The following is a 24,979-nucleotide window of genomic DNA, read 5'->3' on the forward strand; positions in this document are numbered from 1 at the left end:
ATGCAGAAATTTTAAGTTTTCGAATTTGGCCGCTAGGTGGCGCTGTAAGCATTCAATAAATAAACCCATTGGTATTTTTGTAGGTGACTATATGCCAAACAACTTTGTCGAAGACCGCAAAGTGATCCAACGTCTGAGGAAAAAGTTATGCCCTAGGTAAGTGAGGATAAACTTTATTGTTGTTTTTCCAATACATGTAAAGGAATAATATCAATAATGAAATCTCAATACTTTACCTCACTTTGCCTAGGGTATATAGTCACCTACAAAAATACCAAAGGGTTTATTTATTGAACGCTTACAGCGCCACCTAGTGGCCAAATTCGAAAACTTAAAATTTCTGCATACATTTGGCCAAGTTTTCCCATACAAACTTCAAGCGTTTTGAGCGCCCCCTTAGGCTCAACCGATTTTGCTCAAATTTTGAACGGAGCTTCTGGGAGTCCAAAACAACTGATTGAGGAGGTAAGACTTGGCATTTTACGAAATTTTTGTTTTTCATATAAGTGTGGGCCACCCTAGAAAGCATGCTTAACTTTTCTCGACGTAGGAGCTGGTTCGTTTTTGCTCTCTGCTGTACTGACGTAGTCATTACTTTCGCTGGCTTGGTCCTCTATGTCTGTACTCCCCGCACCATTCAGGTGATCGTCGTGATGTTTCTTCCACCTCTCAATCACCTCCCATCCGTCCATCAGAATGCTCCTGTCCTTATCTCTGCATATTTCGGCTCGCGGCACGAAACTTTTGCGGGTTGTGTTGCGCTTCTGATAGAACTTCTGCGTTTCCTGTGAACGCAGCAGCAGTTCCATTTGTTTACACTCCGCTCCTTTCAGGCAGCGCTTTTTCTCCGGGAAGAGGCGGGTCTGCTGTTTCCGCGTTCTTTTATATTGTTCCACACAGATCGAAAAAAGAGTGTAAAGTTCTGTGACATATGATGCACATAATTGGAGCGTGGGATATCACAGAAGTTTACATGACATATCATGTAAAATTCATGAAACATCATGTAAACTTCCATTATATGTCATGTAATTCAGCATGACTCTGAGTTTTTACATGACATATATCGTAAATTTACATGATATATCATGTAAACCATCATAACACTAAGTTTACATTACCAAAATTAAGTTTACATGACGTGTAAATGTCATTATTTTTATCTGTGCACATTCTGCAGCTTGACCGCCCTTTGCTGCAATCTTCCCTTTCTAAATCTCTCCACATCGTCGAACCAATCATTCCTCCGGCTCCGTTCGCATACCCAACGTTAGTCTCAGCGGTGTTGTTGATGACTGCTTTTATCATACTCCAGCAATCCTCGAGAGCTTCATCGAGCTAGCCCTCGTCCGGGAACGCGGCCTCGAGATTCTGTGCGTATGCGGTGGCGACTTTCGGTTGCTTCAGTCGCTTCAGATTATACCGTGGTGTCGGTATTTTCCCAAGCAAATCACATGTCACACATAAGAGTTATAGCAACACATATAGAAGTTAATTTAGTATTATTCTACATACCAATGTGCTGGAATTACGACAAATTAACTTCTATACAACCAATGCTTGCACTGCCGTAACTCTTATATGACATGTGTGTTGTTTGGGTTATGATGTAAATCACGTATAGTTTTGGCACAATATGTAATAGTGATTCACAACTATTTTGGGCTGTTCAATAATTTTAAAATTATGCTAAAAATAGAGAAATTAATAAGTGCCAAGTTATAGCGCCCTGGAGTAAAAATTTGATATAAAATACAAAAAAAAGGCAGAAAATAGATGTTATAGAAAATTATGCTCAAACCGTGCAATCAGTCTTATTGTGAATAGCCCCTAATCACCTTCAAGAAGTGCAAGGTGCAAGAAAAAATGAGTGCTTAAATTGAATGACCGAAAGTGTTGTGAAGTCCGCATCTCTTAGTGTTAGCCCACAAACACAGCCATTGAACATGATAGAAAACCCAAGTAAAATGAATTAAAACGTTCTCTTTGCAATCATTTTTTATCACAGATCAGTTTATTATTGTTATATCGGGAGTTCAAAACTCGGCAGCTTCTGCAGTCCATCCGATGTAAATCACTTGAATTCATCGGAAGCTACGGCAGATAATCGGCAGCTGTTCGAGTCATCTAACTTCCGCTCTTGAGAGGAAATATATAATACAAAACCATCCTAGTGAAGAGTTATTTGACTAAAACTTTTCGCGAGTAGCTGGTTGGATCTAGCAGCGACTCGACTTAGAGGCATCAAGTGTAATAAATAATGTGGTCGTTTTGCGTGTGGTTCTTCTTCTTTGGCAATTGTACACTACTACTTCATGGCCGTACGTCGCAACGGTTTAGTGCTGCTTCCAGATCTTGGAGTAGCTGGTCGCTCCCTTGCCGTAGTAGTCACCGGTTGCATAGGCTCCAGCGTAGTTACCCAGATGGCCATAGGCATTGTTGACGGACACTGGAGCATGGGCGTGGGGTGCCGGATGGTGAGCATGACCGATGTTCTTGACGACGGCGTTGAATCCATTGTGATCATCAGCAGTGTACTCGACAACGCGGGTGGTTCCATCAGCTTCCTTCAGCATATATCCTCCTGAAAATGTAAATTCATTAGAAAGCTGTCTGAATTTCATGATTAGAGCTTACCCTTAACGACATCACCGTCACGGTATTCCCACTGCTTCTTGTGGTCACCGGTGTGAGGATCATCGACTCCGTACTCGAACTTGTACTTGGGGTATGCGTAGTAATCGTTGTATTTCTTGGCATAGCCACTTTCGCCTCCAGTGCTGTACAGATGGCCTTGGACCTCTCCACCGTACAGGGCACTGTAGCCACCGGCATTACCGTGGGCGACGTAACTCTGTTCAGGAGCTTCGTGGTGTCCGTGGTAATCGTCGTGGTGGCTCTCAACGATGTACTTCTGTGGAAGCTCGGCAACTACATGCTCGTACTGAGGTTCGTAACCATGGCTTTCCAGTACATGGATTGGGTAGTGGACCTCCGGAACGGTGTGATGGGCGGGTTCGTAGTGAACCGGGTGCTGGGAGACGAAGGAGTAGTGCACAGGTTCCACCGGGGCAGCCTTGGCGGTCGCGGCGAGGATTGCAAGAGCTGACACGAACTGAAATGAGGAAACGATGGGATGGTTGATTGTTTTTTAGCAAAACTTTGACAGATTTTTTTAATTGGATTCTTGATGATCCTTAATTTTCTGATTCAATTTCAACTTTTTGACATTTTATTCTGGTGATTAGTTTTTGCATTTTCACATATTGGTGGAAATGATAATGCCTTCTCTTCTGCCATAGATAGTAGAACGAAAGAGATTGCTGTTGTTGCTGATGATGTTGATCATGATGATGTTGTTTTTCAGCTCGTCGGAGGGAAGGTCCATTGTGCGGCTTCGTCAGAGTACTAGCTCAAAGGAGGGTCAGTGACAATCGATGATATCTTATGAGTTGACGAATTGCTGGTGGCGTGGCTGGGCATTGATCCCATGATCTTTTGCATATAGAGCGAACGTGTAATCCCCAAAACCACGATGTCACGATATTGCTAAACATTCGTCACAAAACTTTTCAAGACCATGCTACATTTGTTTAAATTTGTATCCTTATCCAGTGGCGTTTCTGGTAGGAATAGATTTCTCTTGGACTACCGCTACGAATTCTTCCAGATGTTGGTTTGTGATTTCTTACACAAGTTTTAAATTTCTTCAGAAGCTACACCGGGAATTTCTCTGGTAGCTTTTCTACGAGTTTCTGCAGGAATTTCACCGCAGGTTTCTTCTAGAAGTTCCACCGGGAATTTCTTCAAGTATTTAGCTTCAAGAAGTTTGTTCATGATCTCTTCCATGATTTTTTTTAGAGAATTCTTCCAGAAGTTTCTCGTGGAATTCCTGTGAATGCTTGTTTGGATTTTTTTTCCTCTTGAAATTCTGTCGAAAGCTCCTTCGGGAATTCTTCCGGAAAAATCTGACAAATTTCTAATAAAAGGTTTTTCGAGGTTTTTTTCTAAGTTCCGCCAAAGCATTTTTCTAGCAGTTTCTCCAACAATTCTTCCAGAATTGACGGGGTTTTGTTTCTTAAAAGTTCCTCTTTGCAGTCTCCCCAAAATTTCTTCAGAAGGGACTCCGGAAAATAAATAAGAGAGAAGTTTCACCAGTCAGCCTAGTGGTTAAGGCTATGGATCGAAAATCCGGAGACGGTGGGTTCGATTCCCGTTCCAGTCGTGAAATTTTTCTCGACTCCCTGGGCATATCATTGTACTTGCCTCATAATATACAGATTCATGCACTGGCAGGCAAAGAAAGCCCTTCAATTAATAACTAAAGAAGTGCTCAAAGAACACTTAGTTGAAGCGAGGCAGGCCAAGTCCCAGTGGGGACGTAAAGCCACAAAGAAGAAGAATTAATTTATAGGGCAAAATATGCGATTTTGGGCTTTTTCGATTGCAAGCCATTAAGCATGGAAATATTTTTTTTAAGCATTCGAAGGGTAAATTGGTTAATTAACATCTAAATTAACGACTCATACAAAATATTTCATTTTACCTAATCAAACTCGATAGATTTAAGCATATTATGTTAGTAAGTAAACTTGCATAACTTTTGACGTTCATTTAGATGTTAATTGACCAATTAACCCTTCGAATGCTTAAAAAAATATTTCCATGCTTAATGGCTTGCAATCAAAAAAGCCCAACATCGCATATTTTGCCCTATAAATTAAAGTATAGCTCAAAACTGTGACGTACTGGAGCAAATCTGAGCCCGGATTCGGATTCAGCGGCCCAAAATCCGTCGGGGACATATGAGTTTGCTCTTGAGTCAATCCAATAGTTGATTTTTGTTACGCTATGTATTTAACTAAAGTAATAAAACAGTAAAAATTTCGAACGTTTTGCAATTGTATGGTAAATTGATATTTATTTTAAAATTTGCTATAACTTAAGAACTATTGGCTATAGAGAAAGGAGATCAAGTGTTAAGGGGAAGACAGCTTTCTTTAAAAAAAAAAAATCGTAGGGAAATGTTTAGGAAAATTTCAATAAGATAGCATCTAACATAGATCCACGATGAATTTTACTATCAGTTTACTTTTTTCAAATATCTGGAAACATCTTAGTAGACATACACCCAGAAATAACACAGACTACATTGGAAATTGTTAAAGCAGTTTTGCCGGAAATTTCTCCAGAATTTCTACAGAGATTTTCTCAAGGTGCTCTACCGGAAATTCCTCCGGAACTGTAGGAGATCCATCGGGATTTTTTTTTAAAGTTCCATCATGTATTTCTCTAAGAATTTAGATGGGAATCCCTCCAGAAGTTTCATCGAAAAATTTTGCAGCAGTTCCGCCAAAAATTTCCCTGGGAGTTCCAGTTTTCTAGGAGTTTCGGTTCAATAATTTCTATGTGAAACCCTCTTGAAGTTTTTCGGGAAATATTCCAGCATTTCTGCCGAAATTCCCCTAGGGGTTTTAGTGGTGTTTCTGGTAGATTCTGGTAGAAGTTCTACAGTGAGTTTGGAGTTCCGCAGCAAATTCTTCTAGGAGTTGGTATATGTGATATCTTCCATGAGCTTGAAATTGCTCTAGAAGCTCCACTGTAAATACCTTTGATGATTTTTCTGCGAGTTTACCTTGGAATTTTACAGGATATTTCTTCAAGGAGTTCTAAATGGTCCTACAGGTATTGCTTCAGGATTTGCATTGGGACTCCCTCTATGATCAAAGATTTGATCACTCCGTTGGAACGAGAATCTCTTTAGGAGAGTCTTAGGGAATTTCTTTAGATGCTTTTGATGCCTTCTAGATGTTTCTCAATTTTCTTCAAAAGTTCTTCCATCTATTCATCGCAAAGATGCTTCGGGAGATCTTTTCCACATTCCATTCCACATTTCCAGTTGCTTTTGGAATTGCACCGGAAATGTTTCTGGGAATTTTCTAGGGCTCCCACCGCAAAATTTGACCAGGGATTCCTTAGGAAACTCTGCCATAACATATCGTTAAAATTGATTGAAATGTCGAAATGGGTTTTCAATACTTCTAACAAAGCTTTGCAAACCCCAGCAACCCGCTCATTGTGTTCAGGGTTCCTATTATGCTAATAATATGGCAAATAGAAAAAATAGCTTAAAAACAAACACCAGAAACATTTTTCCGGAAACTTTTGTACTAAATCTGGAGGAATTCCAAGAGAAGCTTTCGTTATCAGTATCGTTGGAACACGTTAAAGACTTATTGTAGGCACGCTAGAAAGATTTTTTTTGGCTATGTCCGGATGAGATTCTCGGCGAATTCTCGAAGGAATTTCTGGAAAAAATTGGTAGAGTTTTTGGTAGTACCCTTGGGAAAATCTCTGGTGGGATTCCTGGAAATATTCCTGGAGAAACTACTAGAAAAAATCCCAAATGAAACATACTCCACCCCAAGGAACTCTTGGAAAAATACTAGGAGGAACTGCTTAAAGGACTTATGTAAGAATTTCCGAGCAACACTTGGAGAAATTCTTGCAGTTTAAACTCCTTGATTAGTACACAGAGTTATTACTCAAGACATTTACAGTGAGATTTTTTAAGGAATTCTCGAAGAAACTCCTGAATCAATTTGCCGAGACTCTTCTATTAGATCTAGCTGAGGAACTCCCGAAGAAATTCCTTGACAAATTATCACATAAACTCCTGCAAAAATTTAGGCGAAATGACTGCAGAAATCACCGAAACTCCTAGAGGAATGCTCAGCGAAACTCCTTGAAGAGTTGTTTAGAGAAATAATTTTCGGTCGAGCTGGAGAAATTCATGGAGGAACTTCTTGTGGAATTTTCGGAGAATTTTCTGATGCAATTCTCGAAACTCAGTGATTTGCCGAAAGAGTAACGGAAACAAATGGTGAAGAATAATTTATCGATATAGCTTCCAGATGAGAAAATTTTTCACCCTTTCCACCCAAAGGAACTCTTGAAGATATGCTCAGATGAACTGCTTAGGACTCTTGTAAGAACCGATTTAACTCCTGGAGAAATTTCAAATGAAACTGCTGAATTCTTCTTCTTCTTCTTTATGGCTCGACGTTCGCATTGGAACTTGGCCTGCCTCGCTTCAACTTCCTAGAGCACTTCCACAGTTATTAATTGAAGGGCTTTCATTGCCTGCCATTGCATGAAATTGTATATTGTGAGGCAAGTACAATGATACACTATGCCCAGGGAGTCGACCGGAACGGGAATCGAACTCGCCGTCTCCGGATTGGCGATCCATAGCTTTAACCACTAGGCTAACTGGAGGCGTTTAAGTGTAGAATTAGCTCCTAAGTTAAAATACACATTATTACAAACAAAAAAAAAACTGGAGGCGTGCTGAATTTAAACGCAGATTAATTACTTGAGACATTTTCAGAGGAACTCCTGAAGAAATTCTCGAAGAAACTCCTGTGAGAATTTTTCGAGGCTTTTGTGTAAGATCTGCTTGGGGAACACCCAAAGAGCGTCTTTGACGAATTCTCACACAAACTCCAACAAAATTCCGAACGAAATCACTGCTGAAATTTTCGATGGAACTCTAAGTGGATGCTTAGAGGAACTCCTAGAAGAGTATTTTTTTTAATAAGGAACCCAACGGAACTTTTAGAGGAACACTCAGAGGAACTGTTTAAAGGGGTCTTGTAAGAATTCCGGTATAAAAAAAAACAATAAAACTCCTAAATAAATATGCACAGTAATTACTCAAAACATTTATAAAGGATTCTCGAAGAAACTCCTGAAAGAATTTTCGCTTTTTTCTAAGATCTCCTTGAGTGATCTTCGGTGCTAGGAGCGGAAGACAGGTCACTGCGCGAAGCGATACTAACACAAGGGTACTTGCCTAGCGAGGCACGTTGGAAGCCCCGTTCCTCAGTCTCAACTACAGGACCAGGACGGCTGTGTTGACGCTGGAATCATCGTGCTCATCATTCTACCAAGGACAGGGTACAAAAGTGAAAGCAGCACAAAGAAAAACCAGTTCGATATAGTAGAATAAGAATATAATATAATACATTTAGGCGCTGTACAAAGTGTAAGTGCAGCCGGCAATTGGAATCGCTCACGTAGTGCCTTAGTGGACAAAAGAGCTGTAAAATAGGTTAAGTGGTTAAGAATAAAAAAAAAACTTAGAATATATTTTTGAAAAAAAAAACTGTCTGTTAGAACCAAGAACTCTAAAGAATCAAGGAACCATTAATTCTTAGAGAAAATTTCGACCGAATTTTACTAAAAAGTCTATCAGAAAGTGTTGAATAATTTTCGAAAAAAAGCGTGAATACAAAAGCTTTTTAGTCTTCTATAGGCAGAAAATGTTAGTTTTATATGTTAAATTTTTGAAAAATTTCTTTAAATATAGTGTTTTGTTTTCTAACATCTGCATAACATTTGTCGGAAGTCTACAATTATTTTTGATAATAATTTTGTTAAAAATTATATACGTTTGTTTATAAGTGTATTTATATTCTTTTCACAATGATTTTCGTGAACAGATTTCGTCGTAAAATCAAATATCACGCCTTAAAATATCCTCTGCAAGCTGCATTGATCGATTCGAAGAAGACTATCTCCACAGCCGCTTTTTGTTGCGAAGCAATAAATTCACCACACCTTATCCCTCCACTCATTTTTGCACTGCACAAACGCACTATCCCCATGCACAAGTAGAACCGTCAAGATAAATTATGCAATTCACTCGAGCATCCATTGATCCCAAGTCTTGCAGACCTTAAACACCTCTTGAACCAAGCGTTCATTTCCCCATCAATCAGTGGTTTCATTTTCACTTTTATTGCCACTTATCGCCACCTTTGCTGCATCTATCAGTTCTTCTGCGTTTCAAACACGGTTCGCTAAATAGCGAAAAATCTTCAACACTCACTCTCAACATTTCGTTTGCTTTTCTTGGGCGTATAAGGACTCTTCAATTGATGATGGCTGCAACTCTCCTGCTACGGGTCAAAACTATTAGTCAAAAAAAAAACTTGATGCTTCTCGAAGCACACACTCTTCACTAGGCGGTGCTGTTAGATAACTGCGGCGTGATGCTACAAATGGACATCTGATGCCGTTCTGGACGCTGGGCTAAGTTTTTATACTAGCCATCGTTTTTGATTACTTGGGTGGTCGTCCATCGGTACCGGTCGGTCTCAACGCGTCACTGCTCATTTGCTTCGAGGACTTCTAGGTCGTCGGTTACATACCTAGCCGCACATAGAAGCACAAACATTCGCACAGCGAAAAACGCATACGATCCACCGACTACGATGTCTTTCCAGATTTTCCGACTCCGAGAAACCCTTCTTCTCCGAACGAATTATACGTACTCCACCTATTCTGCTGGTCCATGACAATACATACACAGGTTGATTTCTGCCAGAACACCTGCTACAATAATGGATGGAAACACGATCACCCAAAATAAGAGGCACGGGTCGTCAACGACCCAATCAACGCCGATGCAACACGAGGGATCGGATGAAAGAGGTTTTTTTTTTGTTTTGAATGTGTGAAGCGAGGGTAAATAAATACGTCAATACCTATTCCATTATTACTGCTACTATGTGAAAAACCGGCATCTAATGATGAACCGACAGGGCAGGGTGCAAAAACGGAGGAAACGTATAAGTTAAACTATGTTTCCGCCCAGAGAATATCGACACACAATGTTTGGTTAGCGCTCGGTTAAACGAGTGATGATGGTTGTTGAGAACATTAGGCTTTTTTTTTTTTTTTTTTCTCCCCTGTTGGGGAAATTAAGCCACTGCGTCCAATAGGCTGAACTTTTGTGGCATTAAACACTCAACATTAGGCTAGTGAAATAGTAGCGAAGGTTGTGTACGAATTAGGGATGATGGAATTAAGTGTAATTGTTTCATTTTCATAAGCAAATACCTTCCTACTTTCGGTCCTACGCGAACATGGTCGAAAAACACAAGGTCAAAAAAAAAATAAAACAAAAGGTCGAATGGACAAAATGTCAAATGAATAAAAAACGGTTGACCAAGTTGACAGGGAGTGTGTCTCGAGTAGGATTATTGTGGATAATTGAAGTATGATGTCTTACGCCTACGAGGGTTTGGCCTTAGCATAGCCGCTCGTTCCTCTACCCACTGCCTGCTGTTGTTGTAGTCAATACTGTAGCGAACCTCCAGGTGATCATTGTCATCGGCTGCCCTCCAGTTTGAACTACTTGTTAGGCCAGGACTGCAAACAGTAACGCCGATGACCGACTCCGCACCGTTCCGACTAAAGGTACTCTTTGGTAGCGAGATTAGCCAGGTCGACGTCTAGTAATAGCCGTGAGCAGGATCTGACCCCGCTGCTTCGAGAAACGGCTTCCCCATTCCACGCCCTAGGCATTGAAGTCATACGGTATAACCGCCAGGCTTCGCCCAGTGAGCACGGTCGTCATACTGTCATTATCTGGGTGAAATGCTCGATCGACCACCGCGGAGGCACATATTAGCTACAGAAGAAGTCTTAACTAAGCCTGCTTAAGGTCCTGAAGTTCGACTTCGACTTCGAGGACGCAAAGTGAATGATGGAGTCACGCTGCTGCGACTGCGAAACCGCACCTCTATAACAGAAAACCATTCCTTAACCTGTTCCTATAGATGGCCCTAATCAGCAACGCTCCCAATTCACTTTGGGCCTGTCCATAAACTACGTAGACTCTTAGAGGGGGACGGGGGGGGGGTCTGGCCAAAGTCTACGCTCCATACAAATTTCGAAAATTTTGCATGAACAAAAGTCTACGGAGGGGGAGGGGGGAGGTCTGAGATGGCCCAAAACGAGTCTACGTAGTTTATGGACAGCGCCTTTTCGCGAAAGGGGTTAACATTATCACTACCACTACTAACTGTATTTGCAACATGGGTGAGAATGTTGCAACACCATACGAGGGCGAAAGAGGCGCTTTGTAAATAGGTGCGGAATTGACAGAACTCAGTCTTCCGAAGGAAGAAGCGCCAACAGATAGAACGAGATCGTGAAGCAATGGAAGAGCTATACCGCACTACGGAAGTTCTTCGAGAAGCAAAACTGCTCGCACAGAGGATTTGCGCCACAAGCTGACATGTGTCAAGACAATCACTTGAATCTTCTCATGAGCGAGCGGAAGCACTACGATGATTGATTACCCTCATGGCGACGTTGCAAGCACCGATGGTGGCGTGGGTACAGATCTAAGAGTATTTTCACAGGATGAAAGACTTTGGGCTCTTGACCTCCGAGAAATTGAAGAGGAGTTTGGTCGATTGAAAACAACAAAGCCGTTGGAGCAAATCAACTACCAAGCGAGCTACTAAAATACGGTGAAAAAGCACTGGTGAGAGTACTGCACTGGGTAATTTCCAAAATTTGGGAGAAGGAAGTATTACCGGAGGAATGGTAATGGAAGGTATCATGTGTCCTATCTCCAAAAACGGTGACTAGTTGGATTGCGGAAATTACCGGACGATCGCTGCCTACAAGGTACTATCTCAAATTTTATGCTGATTTCTATCAACTATTGCAAGAGAGTTCGTGGGGAAATATCATGCTGGATTCATGGGTGAACGCGCTACAACGGATCAGATGTTCGCCATCCGCCAGGTGTTGCAGAAATGCCGCGAATGCAACGTGCCAACACATCACTTTTTAATTGATTTTAAATTGGCCGATTAAACCCGATAGAAATGGTTCTCGGGAGCATTCCGACCGGTACAAACAGACGTGATGCGTAGCAAGCTAAGTGGGTCGATCAAGTGGAGGACGATTAGCGGACCCTTCGAAGAGTGCTGGACTGGAGACGCAACAATAAAAAGTAAAAAAGACACTAGAATATTAGTATGGATTCGTCAAACCGTTTGACCTCAGGTAAAAAATAAAAGTTAAAAAAATCGTCAACAGCCCACTTCTTAACCTTCACATACCCGACCCCGACAACTCTTTTTCAAAATGCTGGCATTTCGTCAATTATCATCCGATTTTTTTTAAGTCGCCCTCAATCGATCATAAATTGGTGATAGTTTATTACACTCAAGTGGCCATGTAATATCCGGAACCATTCCGGAGATATTCCGGATTGTACTGGGGTCAGGGGGTGGAGGAGGGGTCTGTTTTGAAAAGTGACTAAAAGTAATTTTTTCGTGTGTTAGTTTTTTTTAGAGGCCCCTGCGGAACCTGTTCCTAGTGTTCCGGAGCGGCCACATCAGTGGATACATACTTCAGTCATTTTTTTCTGCCTCATTCTCTCGAAATCATGAAGATAGATACGTCGCACGGCATGTTTTGGTAGCAAAACAGAAATGTCCTCGATGACACCCCCGTGGAACCTGTGCTAGATGTTTCGGGGTGGTCATTTTTGTTGATACAGACCTCAGGGTATCATTTCTGACTCAGCCATTCGAAATCATGAAGTTTGATATGTCGCACGACATGTTTTGGATGAAAACCAGAAATGTCCCCAACGAGGCCCTCGCGGAACCTGTCATGGTGATCCGGATGGGCCAACTTATTCAAATATGGTAATCGAAGTTGTGTTTTATTGTTCGCAATAAAAATTCCGCTGAAAATCAATGATTCAAACACAATAACACAGGAAATAATCACTTTTAGCCATTTTGGGCACCCCCCTGACCCCAGTACAATCCGGAATATCTCCGGAATGGTTCCGGATATTGCATGGCCACTTGGGTGTAATAAACTTGCACCAATTTATGATCGATTGAGGGCGACTTCAAAAAAATTGGATGGAAATTGACGAAATGCCAGCATTTCGAAAATGAGATGTTGGGGTTCGGGTATGTGAAGGTTAATAGAATTCAAACCCAAATTAGATGCGCGAGCAAGTGCGCGAGCAACCCGTGCCGCTGAATAGCCCGAGCAATCATGATATTTACAGCGGAACATTGTCTATCACAAGCATCGTACCGCTGCATCGCGCGAGCAAAATGCACCTGCAAAATTGCTACTCAGAAATATGCACTTCAAAAAACTATTACTCAGGTTTCGTCTAATGGTTGACCAGGACCTGTTGTGACATATGTTATGCACTTTTACATATCGGTTGACGCAATGATGACGAAAGCTCATCTGCTTTATAATAATACTATTATTACGCTCCATCAAAATTCCTCGACACATATCACAAGTAGCAAGAAGTAATCCCTTCAGGACGCGCGCCGTTGTAAATAGTACAACACTACAAAAAACCTCGCTCGTCGTATACAGCGCAAGCGTGGTGCAGTTTCAGCTGCTTGATGACGCGCGTCCTGAAAGATTCACTGCCGCATTTGTAAGCGGGCAACCGTACCGTCACAAGGTCTGAGGCGCTCACATGCTAGCACCATGAGGCCATGTTGAGCAGAGACCATAGACGATGTGTTGGGATGTATCGCCAAACTTTCCAGAAAGGTCAACATATTTACGAATATATAGCAATTTCTTTGAAGAAACTCTCAAGGAAGCTATTTGAAAAAAAAAATGTTCGGGTGACAAAAAAGTAATATCGCCAAACTTTCCAGAATGGTCAATTAGACTTATGAGAAGACGACTTCATACTCGGTTTAGCCCGCTAGGCCGAGAACATATCGAAAAAATCATATTTTCGCATATATGGCAATTTCTTTGAAGAAACTCTCAAGGAAGCTATTTGGAAAATTTTTGTTCGGGTGACAAAAAAGTAATATCGCCAAACTTTCCAGAATGGTCAATTAGACTCATGAGAAGATGACTGCATACTCGGTTTAGCCCGCTAGGCCGAGAACATATCGAAAAAATCATATTTTCGCATATATGGCAATTTCTTTGAGGAAACTCTCAAGGAAGCTATTTGAAAAAAAAATGTTCGGGTGACAAAAAAGTAATATCGCCAAACTTTCCAGAATCGTCAATTAGACTTATGAGAAGATGACTGCATACTCGGTTTAGCCCGCTAGGCCGAGAACATATCGAAAAAATCATATTTTCGCATATATGGCAATTTCTTTGAGGAAACTCTCAAGGAAGCTATTTGAAAAAAAAAAAATGTTCGGGTGACAAAAAAGTAATATCACCAAACTTTCCAGAATCGTCAATTAGACTTATGAGAAGATGACTGCATACTCGGTTTAGCCCGTTAGGCCGAGAACATATCGAAAAAATCATATTTTCGCATATATAGCAATTTCTTTGAAGAAACTCTCAAGGAAGCTGTTTGAAAAAAAAAATGTTCGGGTGACAAAAAAAATAATATCGCCAAACTTTCCAGAATGGTCAATTAGACTTATGAGAAGATGACTGCATACGCGGTTTAGTTTCTTTGAAGAAACTCTCAAGAAACCTATTTGAAAAAAGAATATCGACAGACAAAACAGTAATATCGTCAAAATGTTCATAATAACTCTATAGTCAAGCAAATAGCAATTCGTTTCACTTTGGTTTCACTGATTCCTTTCTTCATGGCAAGGCAGCATCCATTTATTACGTAACGCTAAAATCAATATTTTTCGACCCCCCCTCCCCCCTCCGTAACGCTATTTTGTATGAAACCCCAAAAATTTTTGTATGGGCCGTAACGCTCGGCCATACTCCCCCCCTCCCCCTAGAGCGTTACGTAATTTGTGGACGGCGCCCAATGGGCCTTCCTTCTATATTGCGCGAGCAGTTTATTTGCAGCGGTACATCATATTCAAAAACGAGCACCAAGAAAAATTTCTACTCAGTGGCTCAGTTGGTCTGACTCATAAGTCGAAAAATTCTTTATTTTCTTAAACAGTTTCAGCTAAAAGAGAGACAACCCATTGCCAATGAGTTGTCCCACTTGTAACGGAAGCTGAGTAAAACACAAAGCATTTTTCGATTTCTGAGTAAGACCAACTCAGCCTTTGAGTAGAAATTTTTCTCGGTGTGGTGCCATTGCAGCGCGCGAGCAAAATGCACCTAAAAACATCCTACTCTGCAAAATCCACGTTCTCAAACTTCTACTCAGATTTCGTCCAGCGGTTAACCAGATTTGTGTACCGACAGATAAACTTCTTTTCAACGATTAATTTATTATTATTATCATTGTTTTTGAAACGTGGTAATGTTGATAGTGTTTCAGTAGACTTTCTTAATATTGTTACTGTTACTGCTTATTGCAGGGCTGCCCAACGTACAGCCCGCGGGCCGGATCCGGCCCGCGTGGACATTTTGTGCGGCCCGCGGCACGAATGAAGAAATTTTTTTTGAATTTGGCCCGAGTAGTAATATTATTTTGAAATATTTTCATTTTCCAAGTGAAATGTAAAAAATACACCGTGTCCAATAAGTTCTCATACAAAAAACAAATTTAGAAAATATTATTTTATTTCACATCTGTGATTCATATTTTCAAAATTAATACATTTATTAAAGGGCCACATAATGCTGATTAAATGAAGCATACGAATTAGAATTACATTATTTCCTATTTGTTTTTATATGCCTAGAAGTGCGCTTCCGTTTTCTGAGATCCTTGTACTCCGGCACGCAAGAAAAATGTTCGAAAAGTTTTTCATTCTACGGTTGCCTAAATGAGTCCATAAGGTTAAATTTTGAGTTTGTATCTCATATATTGTACCAAATGGATATACTTAGGCTAAAACAATACAATTTTAGTGATGAGATGGTAAAAAAAGTGCAAGTTAGCTCAACTTGGGCTGATTTCCTTGAAAATAACCGTTATATTAAACATAATCATCATAAAACGTAAATTTTGGACTAAATTTACCACAATAGGAATACAAGCATGTTTTAGAAGAGAGAAGTGTGTGAAAGAACAATACAAAATGCATCCATGCTTCTTTAACACAACAAATATCATTAAAACAGTTAAATGGACGTTTTTGTTTTATTCACGTTTTATTTTGTACAAAATAAAATGGCTTTGTACTTCACCAATACAGAAGCTGACATTTTCTCTCTTCTGGCCCTTGTTGCTACTAGCAATGGTGAGGACAGGAACCTAATTTGTTTCAACTTAAATCCATTACTCATTAAAATGAGACGAAATACAAATGAAATGGCTTTCTTTGCCAGCTGAAATGGACTTACGACACATAAGCGATCAGCAGAGAAGGATAAAGGACAATTAATTCCAAAACATATGCTGTATTTGATCATAGTGTTAGTTGGCCTTTCAATAAATAAATTTACTTTGAAAATCCTAATTACAGATGTGAAATTAGTTCAATTTGATTTTGTATGAGAACTTATTGGACACGGTGTATTTTGATATTGTCGGAGTGTATTTCGATTGATTGAAGTGTATAAGTATTATACACTTGTTCTAATTAACAGATTGCGAGGAAGCATCTGACTATGTCAACATGAATGTATTGTGAACTTTTGAGAACTCTTGATAACTTTGGAAAACAAATAAAATAAAAATCAGCAAGAAAATCGTGTAACTTTAGGAATAAATTGTTACAAATCAATCAGTTTTTTTTTATTTGTTGTGAGATTTCAGCCAGCTCTGACACAAAACACGTAAAAACGTTTTCAGGATCCAGCGTAGAATACTGCTCTATGAACACCGACGAACCGACGTGACAGTGGCGATTCAAAAGTGTCCCCCCCAGATTTAACGGTCGACCACCGAAGCGAGCGATCGCTTCTGTCAAATCAGCGCAGACGCGAACCGTTTCCTATATGAACACACGGGGGTTCGGTGTCGAGCTATCTAATCATCGCGAGCCGTTATAGAGGTGGCGATAGTGTTCGGCTATTTTTCATCATGGCGTCGCGGACAACAAATTTGAATTTATTTGTTCTAGCTGTCACGTCGGTTCGTCGGTGCTATGAATACCATTTTATTTCTTTATAAATGCTGACATGAACTGCAATATTGTGCAAGTATTTTCGTATATTTAGTAAGCACCCATATTCGATTAGAAAATGAAAAGTGTTTCGGTTTGATTCCATTAAGTTGAACAGCAAAGCTCAGAAAAGTTTTTGAAAAAAGTGTGTTATCGTCGAATTTTAATTTCTGGCCCGTCAACTGGTATGGAGTGTCACCCATGGTCCGCGGTCGTAAAAGGTTGGGCAGGCCTGGCTTATTGTAACTGCTACTTGTTATTGCAAAATCGAATACCTATGTTTGAATTTTTAGAAAGCCCATAATTTATCATATAAGCAAAAATCACATTTTTTGGAATAATTTTTTAAAAAACCCTGAGAATTATCTAGTCGGCGTTAAGTCAGAGAGGACCATGTGTCTTTTTCTTTATTTCTAGAAAAACAACTTGAAAGTTTACAACTTTGTAAATTTGGAATTTTTCAACATATTTTCTTGATTTTTTCCTATAAATTTTTATAGCTATTCAACAAAGCATCACTGTGTACTGATCGCGAAAAAACTTAAAAATAAGTTCAAAATCGAGCAAATGTAAAGTAACTGATTGAACTTGGTTCACTCTGACCAGTGGCGTAGCCACAGGGGAGGGGGGTGGTTTCAGGGTTAAAACCCCCCCAGAGCCAAAATTTTTGGAACAAATTTCCAGTTTAAACCGCTTTGTGGCGAAAAAAAATTCGGCTGTGCCGCTATTTTCAACCTACGGCTCAAATGTGAGTGTCGAATAAAAAAAGCTATTATTGAACATCGAAAACCCCTCCCAGAGCAAATTTCTGGCTACGCTAGTGACTCTGACTGAACGATTTTTGGCAAACTTACAACCAACTACATAGCACACTCAAGTTCTTACATATTTGATGAAACATTATTGCACAGGATGCACTACAATAAATAGGAGTGTTGTATATGTGACCCAAGGAATTTGATTTTTTTTGTTGTGTTACTAGGCTCAATTTTTATGTTCAGTCAGAGTGGGCCAAATACAACAGTACAATATCTCATGAATGATTGTCATCAAATTATCAATTTAAGAACTCTTAACTAGAACATGCTACGGCTACGAAATATTGAACGCATTTTCATAGTTCGATAAGTTGCTAGAATATTTTAGTTACTCAGTTCATATTAATTTATTCAGATGACTGGTGTTTTTCGAATATTCGTTCAGTCAGAGTGAGCTAAGTACAATTCTTAAATAAGGGGCTGTTCATAAACCACGAAGACCAAATTTTGTCCATCGCAGACACCCCCCTCCCCCCTCGTAGACTTTCGTCCATACAAAAATTTTGAAATTTGTATGGAGCGTAGACTTTGGCCAGACCCCCACCTCCTCCAAAAAAGTCTACGTAGTTTATGAACAGTCCCTAATTGATAAAACAAACTTCTCCATCAAACCGGTAATGGTACACTCCAATAGGATGCCCAACAGCTCATAAACAACATATTTCGATATAGATAGGTTTACGAATAATAGTTAATTTCAAAATGTTTTTCTGGGAGACACATGTCCACTTTGTCTGCACGTAAAATGTCCTTTCGGGACGGACCATAAAATACTGATTATCTCAATTTTTCTCTTATAAACTAAACGTCTTCTGGGATAAACTTTCTTTACTTGGCTACTTCATCCACCTATACACTTTTTGGGGTCAAATTTGGACCACCTGGTCCGTCCTCGTTGTTCTATAAGAAATTGCTCAAAATTGCCTACTTTTAGGCGTTTTATGGTACAGAACATTGATTATAATTATTAAATCACCACAAAGAGTTAGTTTGTAGAAATTAGGATGTAAAATTTTAACTGAAGGAACATGAGGTCAGCTTGACAGCGTCTTCAAATCATAGAAATGAATAAGAAGAAGTGTAAAAGAACGGCCAATCCCTGTTAAAATTTAATTCATGATTTCATTAATATGGAGTTCCGTAATCCGGGGTAACATTGATCAGAATTTTCGATTTCAATAGAATAATACTCCTGTTAAAGCAAATGTTACATGTTTTTTATCTTTAAAACAAGTACTGGCCCTCTGAGTATGTGTTAAGCTACTCGAAAAAGTATTGTAAAACTATAAAACATGTTTAAATAGGATTTTTAATCGTATTTTTGATTTTGTTGATTTGGGGTAACATTGATAATGTCAGTGATCAATGTTCGTTTGTGTTGAAAATACCCTTACTTACTAAATTCAGGGTCGCTGATTTCAAATATGTTGTCCAAATTCTCACAAGTTAAGTACTTTTTGAGTTATTTTAAGATTAAAATCCTCCAAACCGCGAATAACGCCTAAAGGTAGGCAATGGCTTAAGGAATTGATAATCTACTTTTAATAAATCGTATATTTTATTGAAAAAGAGCATTTCAATGAAAGTTTCGTTTATAAAATCCAACTCTAGGGTATCATATTGAAGTAATACAGTGAATACGAACCTCATATTGTATCTTGTATTGACGCCACGCATGAATGTTTGACAATGTATCTCATTGCGTTACAAAACACAATTTTGGAAAAATCGATTTATTTCATTAATTGCATGTCATTTAATAGCTAAAAGATAGCAGATTACGATATACTATTCGATAGCAGAAACTGATAGTATGTAAAATTCTTGTTTTACCAGTTCATGAGGTCTGTCAAGCCGATCAATGTTACACCGCTGATCAATAATACCCCGTTTTACGGTAATATTAATCACCCAAGTATTCAATGTTCTTTGAAATACTCGTACATGCTGATATCGTGTTCCTTGAGTTGAAATTATATGTCTAGATTCTTACAAACTAACACTTTGTTGTGATTTAATCATTAAAATCAATCTTATACCATAAAACGCCTAACAATAGGCAATATCCAATGGAACTTCGACCGCCTTGGGGACGAACCAGCACAATTGTGGTGGTCTCACTAAACCCGGTGATCTGTAAAATATGATGGTTAATAGAATGAAATTGATATTCACGTGTTAATTTGTTCGATAATTATTAGAAAATGCGTTGTGCAGTCATCCGATTCGAAAATATATTACGTTTTGATGACGAATTATTTTGAAACTTAATTTTTCAATTCTCATGATAGGGTGACAAAGGGTATTATCGGCAGGTTTGTTCTCTTCGTCAAGGGGGGCTTTTATGGGCCAAACTGCCTGAAATTTGGGAACATAACTCAGCTTGGTTGGGAAGGATTTGAGGCCAACTTTGAGATCAACAGTCATCTTCTCATAATTCTAATTGACCATGCTGGAAAGTTTGGCGATATTACTTTTTTGTCACCCGAACAAAAATTTTCCAAATAGCTTCCTTGAGAGTTTCTTCAAAGAAATTGCCATATATGCGAAAATATGATTTTTTCGATATGTTCTCGGCCTAGCGGGCTAAACCGAGTATGCAGTCATCTTCTCATAAGTCTAATTGACGATTCTGGAAAGTTTGGCGATATTACTTTTTTGTCACCCGAACATTTTTTTTTTCAAATAGCTTCCTTGAGAGTTTCGCAAATTCTTCAAAGAAATTGCTATATATGCGAAAATATGATTTTTTCGATATGTTCTCGGCCTAGCGGGCTAAACCAAGTATGCAGTCATCTTCTCATAAGTCTAATTGACCATTCTGGAAAGTTTGGCGATATTACTTTTTTGTCACCCGAACATTTTTTTTTTCAAATAGCTTCCTTGAGAGTTTCTTCAAAGAAATTGCTATATATGCGAAAGTATGATTTTTTCGATATGTTCTCGGCCTAGCGGGCTAAACCGAGTATGCAGTCATCTTCTCATAAGTCTAATTGACCATTCTGGAAAGTTTGGCGATATTACTTTTTTGTCACCCGAACATTTTTTTTTTCAAATAGCTTCCTTGAGAGTTTCTTCAAAGAAATTGCTATATATGCGAAAGTATGATTTTTTCGATATGTTCTCGGCCTAGCGGGCTAAACCGAGTATGCAGTCATCTTCTCATAAGTCTAATTGACCATTCTGGAAAGTTTGGCGATATTACTTTTTTGTCACCCGAACAAAAATTTTCCAAATAGCTTCCTTGAGAGTTTCTTCAAAGAAATTGCTATATATGCGAAAATATGATTTTGTCGATATGTTCTCGGCCTAGCGGGCTAAACCGAGTATGCAGTCATCTTCTCATAAGTCTAATTGACCATTCTGGAAAGTTTGGCGATATTACTTTTTTGTCACCCGAACATTTTTTTTTCAAATAGCTTCTTTGAGAGTTTCTTCAAAGAAATTGCTATATATGCGAAAATATGATTTTTTCGATATGTTCTCGGCCTAGCGGGCTAAACCAAGTATGCAGTCATCTTCTCATAAGTCTAATTGACCATTCTGGAAAGTTTGGCGATATTACTTTTTTGTCACCCGAACATTTTTTTTTCAAATAGCTTCCTTGAGAGTTTCTTCAAAGAAATTGCTATATATGCGAAAATATGATTTTTTCGATATGTTCTCGGCCTAGCGGGCTAAACCGAGTATGCAGTCATCTTCTCATAAGTCTAATTGACCATTCTGGAAAGTTTGGCGATATTACTTTTTTGTCACCCGAACATTTTTTTTTCAAATAGCTTCTTTGAGAGTTTCTTCAAAGAAATTGCTATATATGCGAAAATATGATTTTTTCGATATGTTCTCGGCCTAGCGGGCTAAACCAAGTATGCAGTCATCTTCTCATAAGTCTAATTGACCATTCTGGAAAGTTTGGCGATATTACTTTTTTGTCACCCGAACATTTTTTTTTTTCAAATAGCTTCCTTGAGAGTTTCTTCAAAGAAATTGCTATATATGCGAAAATATGATTTTTTCGATATGTTCTCGGCCTAGCGGGCTAAACCGAGTATGCAGTCATCTTCTCATAAGTCTAATTGGCCATTCTGGAAAGTTTGGCGATATTACTTTTTTGTCACCCGAACATTTTTTTTTTTCAAATAGCTTCCTTGAGAGTTTCTTCAAAGAAATTGCTATATATGCGAAAGTATGATTTTTTCGATATGTTCTCGGCCTAGCGGGCTAAACCGAGTATGCAGTCATCTTCTCATAAGTCTAATTGACCATTCTGGAAAGTTTGGCGATATTACTTTTTTGTCACCCGAACATTTTTTTTTCAAATAGCTTCCTTGAGAGTTTCTTCAAAGAAATTGCTATATATGCGAAAATATGATTTTTTCGATATATTCTCGGCCTAGCGGGCTAAACCGAGTATGCAGTCATCTTCTCATAAGTCTAATTGACCATTCTGGAAAGTTTGGCGATATTACTTTTTTGTCACCCGAACATTTTTTTTTTTCAAATAGCTTCCTTGAGAGTTTCTTCAAAGAAATTGCTATATATGCGAAAGTATGATTTTTTCGATATGTTCTCGGCCTAGCGGGCTAAACCGAGTATGCAGTCATCTTCTCATAAGTCTAATTGACCATTCTGGAAAGTTTGGCGATATTACTTTTTTGTCACCCGAACATTTTTTTTTTCAAATAGCTTCCTTGAGAGTTTCTTCAAAGAAATTGCTATATATTCGTAAATATGTTGACCTTTCTGGAAAGTTTGGCGATACATCCCAACACATCGTCTATGGTCTCTGCTCAACATGGCCTCATGGTGCTAGCATGTGAGCGCCTCAGACCTTGTGACGGTACGGTTGCCCGCTTACAAATGCGGCAGTGAATCTTTCAGGACGCGCGTCATCAAGCAGCTGAAACTGCACCACGCTTGCGCTGTATACGACGAGCGAGGTTTTTTGTAGTGTTGTACTATTTACAACGGCGCGCGTCCTGAAGGGATTACTTCTTGCTACTTGTGATATGTGTCGAGGAATTTTGATTAAGCGTAATAATAGTATTATTATAAAGCAGATGAGCTTTCGTCATCATTGCGTCAACCGATATGTAAAAGTGCATAACATATGTCACAACAGGTCCTGGTCAACCATTAGACGAAACCTGAGTAATAGTTTTTTGAAGTGCATATTTCTGAGTAGCAATTTTGCAGGTGCATTTTGCTCGCGCGATGCAGCGGTACGATGCTTGTGATAGACAATGTTCCGCTGTAAATATCATGATTGCTCGGGCTATTCAGCGGCACGGGTTGCTCGCGCACTTGCTCGCGCATCTAACGGCGATAGAATTCAACCAAATTTTGAACACAAATTCGCACAACACTATAGTTTTGGAAATATACGGGATCAATATTTTCTTGAACTTCTGGATGCAGTAAGGCCGGTGGGTCACTGGGTCAAGTCGGGCAAAAACAAGGCCAAGTACGATTTGCACCCCCATAACTTTCTTCTTAACGAAGTTTTTCAATGGGAATTTGCACAATCCTTTACCTAACGATAGTTGGTGTTGCTACAGATTTGAATTTGAGATTTTCTGATAGGTTTCTGAACCATCCAAGTCTTTATTTGCGTTTGTTGTTTTCAAATGAAAATAAGCACGAGTGACGGGCTTGGTGGTCTAGTGGCTACCGCTTCTGATTGGTATGCAGAAGGTCATGGGTTCAATCCCTGGCCCGTCCTTTTCATCCTACTTTGTATCTTTCTATCCACTTTCTCTCGCTCTCTCTTCTCCACATATACAACTCATGTATACTCAAACGTCCATAGTCATCGCTAGAACCAGAAACGAATTGAAAGAAGTCGTTTCCCTCCCTTCCAACTTTCACTCACAGCACAGTGTATATATAACGCCTATAAAAGTTATGCAACCAAAGCGTGCTGTGCCGCTTGACCTTATTCACCTTATTCACCACACAATCTATCACGAACTCTATAAATAACCCCTATCCATGGATCGCATCACCGACCCAACGGCGACTCCCAGATCTCCCATCCTTTCCGTCTAACAAATACCCCAGTCCGTACGGGTTGTGGGGACGCCGAGTGCTTTCGGTCTCTAGTAGCAACAACCAGTACACTCTAACATTCCTTTCCCTTCCCAGTTGACTATAAGGACTTGGCCGGCGCCGTTATTGATCAAAATATGCATGAGCTGCTAAAAAAAAATTGCACTTTGAGAATAGTGGAATGTCCCAGCCCCTTATTCAGTTGGATCTCAGTGCAATTGGTACCAGTTCAGATCAATCACGGAGGAGAAACCATTGCCATGTATAGTCAGAATTGATCGTTTTTTTGATCAATCAAATGAAACTAAGCACGATATTCCCTCCAGTGGCGTCTCGTCCATAGGTCCACTGCGTTCACTACACAGTTGATAAAAAACTAAAATAAATCACTATAGTGTCAACATTTTGCTACAAACGATATAAACTACTCATTCGATCCTTTTGATGTTCACAACTTCAAGTGAACAAACCATTATGAAATACTAGTGCGTATCCAATGGGAATCAAGTAAATTTTCCAACTTAGGCTGTGAACCGTTTCGCTTGTTCGTTTAACTTTTAGTTAAAATTTGACACTTCGATAGTTATTTTGAAAATAACCCTACTCCCGAGCAGGGTTAGTCTTGACAGTTCGATAGTTATTTTTTGTTCGCAATGATTTGGCTGCGTACTGTATTTTGTTCCAAATTACAACTCGTCTGTCAAATTTCAAATGGGCCGCCGTCGTGGTTATTTTTTAACTTTTCGATGGCAAATAACTATCAAAGTGTCAAATTTTAACCAAAAGTTAAACGAACAAGCGAAATGGTTCACAGCCTTAATCTCACTATGCCACCACCCTGCCGCTGCCAGAGTTCTCCACGCCGAAGCATGCGTAACATCCATGTGACAGCATCGCCAAAAATCTCTCGCCTCAGTTCACTTCCAGAAGTACACGGGAACGCTGTATATGCATGCAAGAACTGTGTTTACTTGTGTTCGACTGTTCTGTGCTGCTTTGGCAATGTATTAGTAAAATTTTTGTTCACTTCTTCCAATGGACGTGGGCCTCATCGGTGGCGGAGGAAAGGAAAGATTGTTTGCTTACCCCAAGCTTGCGCTCGCGGGGAAGCTGCTAAGCTTGGCAACGTTGCATTTGAGCTATGCTTCAGCAAGAGAGCGAGGCGAAAGAGCAAAGCGAGAGAACTTGTACCATTCAACGGAGGCCGCCCATCCACTCTTTCGGCATGCGTGCATGCCTTTGGGTGGACCTGAATGGGTGGCATTTTCATTCACTACTAGTTGCACGTCGCGTACGGTT

The 24,979-nt window shown here is 39.6% G+C and overlaps 1 protein-coding gene across 1 annotated transcript; it reads right to left on the reverse strand.

Moving 5' to 3' along the window:
• Positions 1 to 2,258: 2,258 nt before the first annotated feature.
• LOC109404382 (adult-specific cuticular protein ACP-20) lies at positions 2,259 to 9,116 on the reverse strand. The gene is made up of 3 exons (XM_019677229.3): positions 8,894 to 9,116; positions 2,638 to 3,115; positions 2,259 to 2,584 (listed from the first exon to the last, which is right to left on the reverse strand). Exons 1-3 carry the CDS (start codon positions 8,900 to 8,902, stop codon positions 2,337 to 2,339), a joined length of 735 nt encoding a protein of 244 aa, XP_019532774.3. The 5' UTR covers positions 8,903 to 9,116; the 3' UTR covers positions 2,259 to 2,336.
• Between the last annotated feature and the right edge of the window lie 15,863 nt (positions 9,117 to 24,979).

Source organism: Aedes albopictus, chromosome 2, assembly GCF_035046485.1.
Source record: "Aedes albopictus strain Foshan chromosome 2, AalbF5, whole genome shotgun sequence".
Classification (NCBI taxonomy): domain Eukaryota; kingdom Metazoa; phylum Arthropoda; class Insecta; order Diptera; family Culicidae; genus Aedes; species Aedes albopictus.

Coding starts and splice junctions, on each gene's coding strand:
- LOC109404382 (XM_019677229.3), bottom strand. Junction 2,585..2,637: donor TGACGGTGATGTCGTTAAGG/GTAAGCTCTAAT, acceptor TTACATTTTCAG/GAGGATATATGCTGAAGGAA.